This window comes from Ctenocephalides felis, unplaced genomic scaffold (assembly GCF_003426905.1).
Source record: "Ctenocephalides felis isolate EL2017-DRISC unplaced genomic scaffold, ASM342690v1 CF-g0.4_SCAFFOLD_03647, whole genome shotgun sequence".
In the NCBI taxonomy this organism is placed as follows: domain Eukaryota; kingdom Metazoa; phylum Arthropoda; class Insecta; order Siphonaptera; family Pulicidae; genus Ctenocephalides; species Ctenocephalides felis.
In genome coordinates, this window is record NW_020539801.1 from 12,207 (window position 1) to 22,490 (window position 10,284).

At 25.8% G+C, this 10,284-nt stretch overlaps 2 protein-coding genes across 2 annotated transcripts; one reads left to right on the forward strand and one right to left on the reverse strand.

Annotated features, from left to right (window-relative positions):
• Positions 1 to 4,144, reverse strand: LOC113390818. Its single transcript, XM_026626907.1, has 7 exons — positions 3,983 to 4,144; positions 3,665 to 3,918; positions 3,374 to 3,598; positions 3,172 to 3,312; positions 2,961 to 3,106; positions 2,767 to 2,897; positions 1 to 653 (listed from the first exon to the last, which is right to left on the reverse strand). The coding sequence occupies exons 1-7, from the start codon at positions 3,990 to 3,992 to the stop codon at positions 1 to 3; spliced, it is 1,560 nt and encodes a 519-aa protein (XP_026482692.1). The 5' UTR covers positions 3,993 to 4,144.
• Positions 4,145 to 4,613: 469 nt separating this feature from the next.
• LOC113390819 (zinc finger protein Xfin-like) lies at positions 4,614 to 9,313 on the forward strand (the record flags this gene model as incomplete). The annotated part of the gene is made up of 6 exons (XM_026626908.1): positions 4,614 to 4,751; positions 5,515 to 5,662; positions 5,922 to 6,116; positions 6,900 to 6,988; positions 7,488 to 7,775; positions 9,176 to 9,313. Coding segments are annotated over exons 2-6 (837 nt in total), but the record flags the coding sequence as incomplete, so codon positions are not given.
• Positions 9,314 to 10,284: the final 971 nt, after the last annotated feature.

The following is a 10,284-nucleotide window of genomic DNA, read 5'->3' on the forward strand; positions in this document are numbered from 1 at the left end:
TCATGCTTTAGTGATGCTTTCAGATCCTTTCTTTTGTATCTCCTCCAATTCTTCACTTATCGACCTATTTGCAAATTCCAACCTGCTTTCAAGATCATTTATATTTTTTAACAATTCACAATAAACTTTATCGGTCCTTATTTTATTCTGCTTTTTGAAATCATTATTCATTGTCTTCGGCGAGCTTGTCATGTTTGGTTTAAGGCAATTGGTTAAATTAACATTCTCATTATTATCTTCTTCTTGGTCACAAAACTCGTCTACACATTTTGTAGATCCATTCAATTTAACAGGCGATGTTTTTTTTTCTAATTCTTGATTTTTATACTCGATCATATTCAATTTCTCTTCTTTCTGTTGAAGGAACTTCTCACATTGTCGTTTGACTTGCTCGATATATTTCAGATCTAAATCTGTGATTTGGGGTAATTTATAAGCGCTTGTCAAAGGTTTGGGGGATTCTTCAGTTTTTGTTGATGTGGCTGCTGATTCAGCAGATTTTCTGGACCTTATTGATAATGAGAACAAGTGGAATAGAGCGTTGAAATTTATATCGATTCCAAATGCCCAACTTGCAAATAAGATTAGGAATAGGAAAAGGAATATTAGAGCGATGGGGAATAGAATTATGTTGTAGGGCCATGGTATTGAATCTGAAATAAAAATGGAATTGTTAAACTATATAATTATATATGTATATTATAAAAAATAAGTATATATATATATATATATATACTGGCTGACCCGGTTTCTAGATTTTTTTTCAGAGTTTGGGCTTAAGTGAAAAACTAGGGTTGTTTTTTTTCAACTCCACATTATAAAAAAAAAAAAAAACTAGTGGTGCATGGGATTGTGCCTTAAGACAAATTGCTGGAACTTAATATAATAATAGTAATATTTGAAATTTGAGAATTTTGAATTTTTTTGAACATTTAAAAAATTTGAAAATCATAGTTTTTTTGAAAAATTTGAAAGTTTTTGAAAATACTGATATTTTTTAAGAACTTGAAATTTTTTTTGAAAACTCAGTTTTTAATTTTTTTTTAACTTCCCATAGGGTAAATTATAGTAACTGCAAAAAAGTCGAAAATGAAAATTTTTATATATCGTTACGTTTCAAAGGTTTCTGAACATTTTGGCATAATTGAAAAAAAAGTTGTATGTGTGTGTGTATGTTTGTATGGATACAATATTTCGTCCACATTTTCGGGCGCACGGATCAACCGATTTGAATAATTCAAAAACCAATCGAATCCTATTGATAGGAAAAGTAGTTTTTGGCAAAGGCAGGCCTAGCCGTTTTGGAGATAACGAACTAAAGTGAAAAAATTGCGCTTTTAGGTAGGAGGTGAAAAATTGGGGCTATATCTATCTTTTTTAATTACAAGCTATAAAAATATAAAGGAAATTGGTTCAAAAATTAAAAAAGGAAGTTAGAAAATTAAGTGGACAATCCTTAATCAAAGTAAAGGATTTTGAAGAAAAATTTAAGGTTTTCTAGTTAAAAGTTAGTGAAAATCGTCCATAAAAAAGACACTGATTGAAAAATGATTGAATTACTAAAATGATTATTACAAAATTAAGTTATTAGAGAGTGAAAATTTAGGATTGTTTGTATTTCTTAATTACTCATCATAGACAACTCTTAAGAAAAATATATTTTTTGGTAAAAACATTCCATCTTCAAAAATGATTTAATAGAAATTAGCGTAGAAGTATTTATAATTTATAAGTTATCAAACAGTATTAAAATGATTAAGTTATTAAAATGTTTATTACAATATAGAAGTTTGGTGTAGAAGGGTGAAAAATTAGGGCTAAATCTATCTTTTTTTTAATAACAAGCTATAAAAAAATAAAGGAAATTGGTTCAAAAATTAAAAAAAAAAGTATTAGAAAATTAAGTCGACAATCCTTAATTTGTCGACAAAATGAAGGATTTTAAATAAAAATTTATGCTTTTCTATAAGCTTAGGAAAATTGAAATTCAGTGCAAAATTGTTTAGTTGTAGCGCAGGACTAAAAATGATTGAAATACTAAAAGGTCTATTACAAAATCATGGTTTGTGGTAGGAAAATTAGGGCTGTATATCTTTTTTAATAACGAAATAAAGAAAATCGGTCCAAAAATTAAAAAAAAAAAATTAGGGGGACAATCCCTAATAAAAAATAATAGTGTATTAGAGAGAAAATATAATATTTTCTATAAGCTCAAATTGAAACTGAAATTTAGTGATGAAGTTCACAAAAATGACAACCTTTGATGAGTTATCGTGCAGGATGAATAATGATTGAATTACTAAAATGATTGTTACAAAATTGAGTTAAAATAAAGATAATTATTTATAAAATTTCTCATTAAAAATAGAGAAAAATAGATAGAATTATTCATGAAATCCCTCATTAGAAAAATAGAAAATTATTCCTAAAATTTCTCATTAGAGAAAAATAGAAAAAATAGAGAAAATTATTTTTAAAATTCCCCATTAAAAAAAATAGAGAAAAATAAGATAGAGATCTTTTTTCCTAAAATTTCTTATTAAAAAAATAGAGAAAAAAAAATAGAGAATTATTTATAAAATTACTCATTAAAAAATAGAGAAAATTATTCCTAAAATCCCTCATTAAAAATAAATTAAAATATAAAAAATTGGTTGAAAAAATTCAGATAATTTTTTAGGGGTAAACAACACCTAATAAATTTAATAAAAAAATGAAATATATATATATATATATATATATATATATATATTATATGATTATTACTATATAATGTGTATATGCTCTCCCCAAGTTTTTTGCTCCCCGTAGTCACAGGATGTGTCACCAAGCGTGTAAACATTTCCACAGCGACTATTGCTGGATTGACAACTTCAAAAGTTGTTTTACTCGTGACCCTAAAGTTAAAAAATTATTTTAAACCAACAAAATCATACATAACAAGTTTAAATTCAACTTACACATAATAATCTTTACAAGGATCTGATGCAAATGACTTTTTAAATTGGTAAATCATTTTTTCAACATATGACATTGATTCCACAGTGCATTCTTTGGGAATTGTTGGGTATTTTTTCATTGTCATCAAACGTTCTATTTCTTCTTCCTTCAAGAAAAGTCAAATTTGATATAAAAACAGTTGTAAATTGTACATGATGTAGTATAACTTACCATGTACATTTCATAATACGTCCAGCAATAAGATATAATCAGCAATAAAGCAAAAACTATTTGAAATGTCGAATGCTTGCTTACATACTTGAAATACAATACTAGCAACAAAAACACAGACGTAACTAAAAGCACTTTCACCTGGGTAAAATATTTGAAATAAATAAACAAACTGATAATTTGTTTTTATAATTTTTCTTACATGTGGTCTTTCCAAAGCCATCCAAAAACTATAATACCAATCATCAATCATGTAAGCAATTTTTTCGGACAGTCCTTCTTCTGAATTTGCAAAAACTTCTGTAATTATTCCATCAAGTTTGCGTAAATCTTCAGATGTTTCTATAGCACCCAAAATTTGTGGAAACTTTTCTTTTGATATCCGTAAGTGCAGGGTTCGTATAAAGTTATCTGAATCGTGTTCTCTCTAAAGGATAAAAGACAAATGGAATAAACATACAGTGACTAATAATTTTAAGGTATATATTTGTACCTTAAAAGCTGATTGTCTAAAAATCATATTCAAAAGTCTCTTATAATAAGGCATTATCTCTGCATTATTAAAACTGTCTTGTTTACTTGTGATGCATTTTTTCTCACTTGAAGGGGGCACAATTGCTAAATCTACTTGTTTTTTATTACTAAAAACACTCGGTCCGTCTCCCCAGGGATCCAAGGAATCATAACCAGATGATCCCGTACTTACATTAAATAAATTAAATAAGAAATAAATAAAAACTAGTTTGTCTGAAACAAAACAACAAAACATTATTTATTTGCATATGGAATTATAATAATTTCTTATACATACACAATGTCATTTTAACTAAAATAGAATTAATACTAATTGTAGATGTGTTATATTGAATTGTGCTTATGCGTAGGTGTGGTTGATAATACTAAATAAATAATTCAATGGCACAATATAACATATACATAAAAATGTTTTGCAATAAATCTAAGGTTAAGGCATTTTTGTAGCATGACGTAAGTCAGCTGTTTATTTTAACGGTTTTACGACCGTGTCGCGGAATGTTGGTAACATCACATTGTATCGGCTAGTGTTGATAACTTCACATCACACTGAAATAACTTTTAAACTGTCAAAGATTAAAAATACATTAATAATTAAATAAATTAATCATTACTATCGTATATTATTATTATTTTATCTAGGCATACATTAGTCTACTTATTTATCTTAATTTTATTATTTTTAACGTTTTAGCGTCGATGCTCTTCTTAGATACTCTTCTTTTATCTATGCGTCGATGAATGTTGATATTATTTTGTTGCTAACTTCACATCTCACTGAAAGAATTTTTGAACTGTCAAAGATTAAAAATACATTTAATAATATTAACAACATATTAATAATTACTATTGCATGTAATTACTACATTATCTAAGCATACATTAGTCTGCTTATTTTTCTTAATTTTATTTTTTATATATTTTGTCATTTTTTGTTTGACATAAGTTTTGAGGTTACAAACAAAGTTGTGCAATAAAAGTCAAAATTTAAATTCAATTTAAATTTATTCACTATCAATTATAACCAACTATATCAGCTTAAATAGGTAAGACATGAATTAAAAATATAAAAGTAGCCAAAATACGGATTGCTATAGCCTTAAACTTCTTCATCTTACATTTATCATAACCCTCAACCTGTTCTTGGTTTTTAAGACTTATCGTGATTGGTTTATGCTTTTCTTTCTTATGAAAGAATATGTATTTTTGGAGCCAACAATAAATCCATCTAAACTTTCTCTGTGCGGGATTGCTTCGGATTGCTACAGGATTTTCTATTAACGATGTATTGTCAGCATCAGACGAGTCCTCGGAATCACTAAACCAGATTTCGTCATCAGCATGCTTGACACCTTGGAAATAATAATAAATAATATTGTAGAAGGATAAAATATGTATAAGTGGGTAAAAATTATATTTACCGTTTTCATCACACCACAATTCATACTCCTCCGATATCCATTGATCATCACTGTCAGTCGACGGTTTTTCTACCTTGGGTACTGTTTTAACTAATTTTGGAGTATTTCGTTCATTATTTTCATATAACGATTCATCTCTTATATAAGGCCGTTTCTTGTAATTAATCCTAACTTTCGTACTCATTTCATTACTCGGGGAGTACTTACTAACTGAAAAAATCCTAACAAAAAATGTATAAAAAATGGTGAAAAAAATATATAGACATTTATTTGTTTTTGAGAGGGATACCTAGATTGTATATGAATTAAAATGATGGTTTTTTGTTTTTGTCACAGTGGTGACTAGATGGTAAAATGATAATTTTATCAAAGATTTTTTTTCTTTCAGGCTTGTGGATTAAGAATCAAAATGAATTCTATAACTAAATCCAGTGTAGGTATATTGCAAATTCAAGATATTCAGAAAAACATCAAAGAACCTCCTGCTTGCAGCCAAAACATTTCAAAAGTCTTGACGATAAATGGAAAACTTTTAGGTATTAATTGAAATTGACAAAATTGAGCTATGTAATATGATATATATATATATATATATATATATATATACATTATTTTTTGATAACATTTTATGTAACATATAATTTAAATAAGCAAAAAATAATAATAAATCTATATTTCACATCAATTATATACATTTGTGGCAATTGCTAATTGAAATAGTAAGCAAATAAATACATTAATATTATAATAATTATTATTTACTTATATATTTAATTATATATTTCTATTTACTAGATCAAGATGCAAGTCTCGATTTAGCAGAGCTGTTTCCTCCAGAAGCCCTAGGAGCAGAAAATAAAATAAATGAGACAAGCTGGACTTGTAAACATTGCTCCAAAACATCTTACAGCATATCTGATTATGCAAAACATTTAAAAACACATTTTAAATTGAAGAGCAAATCTGTTGATGGGGATAACCAGAAAATTGGTAAGTTGGATAAGAACCTAGTGTTAAAAATTAATTTAGTCTCTTATCCAAGTTTAAAAAGAATTTATTATTTTGAAGAATTGTTTGATGATTAAATTTTTAATAATGAAAAATGGACGATGTGATTATTTTTGAACTAATTTTTTATTAGACTGAAGAATATGTTAGTTATATTTCATATTTATTTTCAACAGCATTAATTGATTGTTTTGTATCATTGCTTAATGGTAATGATGTAGAAATTAATTCACTATAATATTTAAATCTTGTATTAAGTAATAAATTTAACTGCTTAAATAAAAAAACAATGAAAATATCACAAAAAAATCCAAGTGTAAGATATTCATAAATGTTTAATAACATCTCAAGATTTACTAGAAATTGTTTTAATTATTTATTTGTAGTCGTTATTTTGAAAAAAATAAAATAAAATTACACCACTGAGAAAGTGTAGCAAAGGAGTCTAAATTATTTTCACTTTTGCCCTTGAGAGTAAGATGAACCTAATTCCAAAATTTCATACAATTTTTTGTAATTTTTTTCATTTATTTCTACAATCTAACTATATTTCTATAATTCAAAAAAATCTAAAAAAAATCTTTTAACAAACTTCAGAAAGATTTATCAAGATCCAAATAATTGTTTAGGAGGAGTATATTCACATACATCATTACAGAAGAATTTTGTATATGATATATATATATATATAATATATATTATATATATATATATATATATTTATATTTATTTATTTATTTATTTATTATTTTAATCTTTTTACAGAGTGTGATATTTGCAGTAAAAAAGTTGCACAAATGTATCGACATTTGCAACAGCATACTGGAGAGTTCGCATGCCACTTGTGTTTAATGGTATAACATTTTATTTTAATAGTTTTTTATGTAAAAAAAGAATTTGAATAGTTTTTAATTCTCTTCTGTAATATTTTATCGCTTTTTATGAACTCAAACTTATCTCAATCAATTAATAAATATTAAATCATAAGCTGTAAATGGAGATACATTTTATATAAAATATCTAAATGTTATTTTATTACGTTGAAGTATTAACTTAAATAAGTATATTGGCTTGTTGAATATTAACTTACAATAAATATATTTGCTTAAATAAGCTGTTGTAGATAGTGTGGTCATAAGAACTATATTATAATAATCGTTTTTTAAATAGAAATTGTAAATAGCAATCAGAATAATATAATTTCATAATGTATCATAAAAAAATAAATAAACAAAGATAGTATTAAAAAACAAAAAAAAAAAGCTTCTTGAGTGAATTTGTAGTAAAACTGAATATATTGTTAGTTTAAATATTTTTAACTAACTCATTTACGTCTTTTTGTTTCTTTTTCAGAATCACAGCCGTAAAACCTACCTCACAAATCATCAAAAAACATGTAAAGATGGAGACGGAATCATTTTACAATGTGTTATTTGCAAATTAATTGTTGAAACGAGGAATGAACTTCGAGAACATCTAATAAAAAGTCATTGTGAACCTCCAGATATAAAAAATGATGTCGTTGTAGGAAATGGAGGATGTGATAATAAAAATCCTTCTATATTTCCTTGCTCATATTGCAAGAGATCGTATTCGAGGAGAAGTTTGTTGAGTAGACATGTTAGGACGAAACATAATATAGTAAGTATATATATATATATATATATATATATATATATATATTTGTATGTATTAGATGGCAGAGACTTGGATTTGTAAATATTTTGGAGAGCTTTGAACAAAGATTCCAAAAAGTAATAAAAAACATAAGTTTTTTTAAAAACCAAACTTCAATAATTTACTGTCGACGTTTTGGAACTAGGTACGTTCCATCTTCAGGACATCTGCCAAGAAACATGATCTTGATAAGATTTGAACAAACAATATATTTAAGAAAAGTAGAAGATGATGGATTTTTTATATACAAAATGAATAAAACTGTGGAAAAAATAATGTAGAAAAATGACAATATAATCAAAATGAAAACTATAAAATAAATGAGTGGATTATATAACTAAATATTAGAAATGTTAAAAAATTAGAAAGTTTTAAGAAAAGTTATAATTGATTATACACTAACACTTTTTCACTTAAAACGATTGAGTGTGATTGAACAAAAAAGAGTGATTTTATAAAATTTATCTTCACTTTCATTACTAATATTACTTTTTGGATTCCTTGTTTGAAGCTCTGCAATATATATATATATATATATATATATATATATATATATATATATATATATATAGTTGAAGTAGTCAAATAGTCAAAGTAAAAGAATAATAACTAATTATTAACATATTTAGTTATTATGTTTTGACATTGAATGTCTGTCATCATTCAGCATATTTTTACAATATCTCTGTAAATAAGTTTTTTAGATTTAAGTTATTCTATCAAAATAACTTAAATCAAAATAACTTAAATCAATGTAACTTTTTTCTGGTAATTGTTATTTATATTAAAGTAACACTTTCATAAAGTTTATTTTAAATGTTCTATTAAACTATTTTTTTATATATATCCCAACAAAGTACAAAACGTAATTAATATGTGAATATAACGTAACAGATGTAACCTCAAACATAGTCTCAAAAACGTAACACACTGTTACGTAACGATTTCGTTTTGTTACATAATGATTTTTTTAAATTTTAATTATTTTCTTAATTAGACATATGTCATAGAAAGCAAATTTTTTGATAAAAGCCTCAGAAATAATGTAATAATAAAAATATTGCAAAAAACTTTAAACTGGCAAATTGCTGGAACTTCCCGTACCAAAATTTTTTATTGTTAAAATAGATTACATTTTTTTCTTAAACTTTGAAAATTTAGATTTTTGAGAAATTTTACATTTTTGAAAAAAATTGACTTTTGGAAAAAAAAACTTTGAAAAAAATGTTTTTTTTCTTATTTTGAAATATTTTGGAAATTTTGAACTTTTTTTATTTTGGATATTTTGTGCCTCTTTGTGCAGTATTTTATTTTTATTCTAATATTTTATCAATTATATTCATCTATTTATTATTTTCTTCTAGTATGGATTGAATGCCGATGAAGAATGTTTAATATGCCATGTCAAATTTAATTCTGTGCGGACAGCTTTGAGACATAAACAAATTCATAAGAAAGGAAAGTTATTCAAGTGCTCGGAGTGCGATCAGTCTTTCCTTGATGTAAGTAGATTAATAGACCGATTCTGCCGCATAACAGACAAATGTTATGAAGAAATTTTCATGTAAATCCATTCTAAATATTGATAAAAGCCATGTGGTTGCTGTACAGTCAGGCGTATTTCTCATGTTATCAGATAGAAAATCTAACCTAGAAATTGCACAAATGTCAACAGATAACAGGTTCTTTCTGACTCGGGTTCATAACATACGAGTGACGTTGCAGATTATGTATAAAACACCTGAATGAACAGCAAATACATGACATTTTGATAGTATTCAGTATGATTTGGTAGCATAATGTATGGAAGTTGGAGCGTAACATGGCCTTGCCATAACATTATGCTGTTATCGGCCTATACTTTGTTCTAGAAACTAAAGTAACATTTCACAAGAAACAAATTCATAAGTGAAATAAGATCAAAAAATAGTTTTTAAGAAAAAAGATTTAATAGTATTAATTCACATTATGTTACGGTAAATGTGCACTCTTGGTGAATGTGCACATTCACCAGTGAATGCGCACATTTCCCTAAACGCTAGGTGAATGTGGAGTTCTCAAACAATCAAATTAAAAGAATGGTGTACGTGCGTACTTGGATCGGTCTCATGAACATCTAGCGTATTTGGCACACTAAATAGTTAATAGTAAATAGTTGAATAGTAAAGTAGTAATATAGTGTATAGTGAATAATTAATATTAAATAGTTAATTGTTAGTAAAATAGTAAATAGTGAATAGTGATAACTGAATAGTTAAATAGTTAGTAGTTGAATATTGAATAGTTAATAGTGAATAGTGAATAGTTATTAGTAAATAGTGAATTTAGAATAGTTAAATAGTGAATAGTAATATTTAAATAAATAGAAGTAAATAGTTTAAGTAAATAGTTAATAGTTAAAAGTAAATAGTTAAATAGTAAATAATAACTAGTTAATGGTGAATAGTAAATAGTGAATAGTAAATAGTGATAA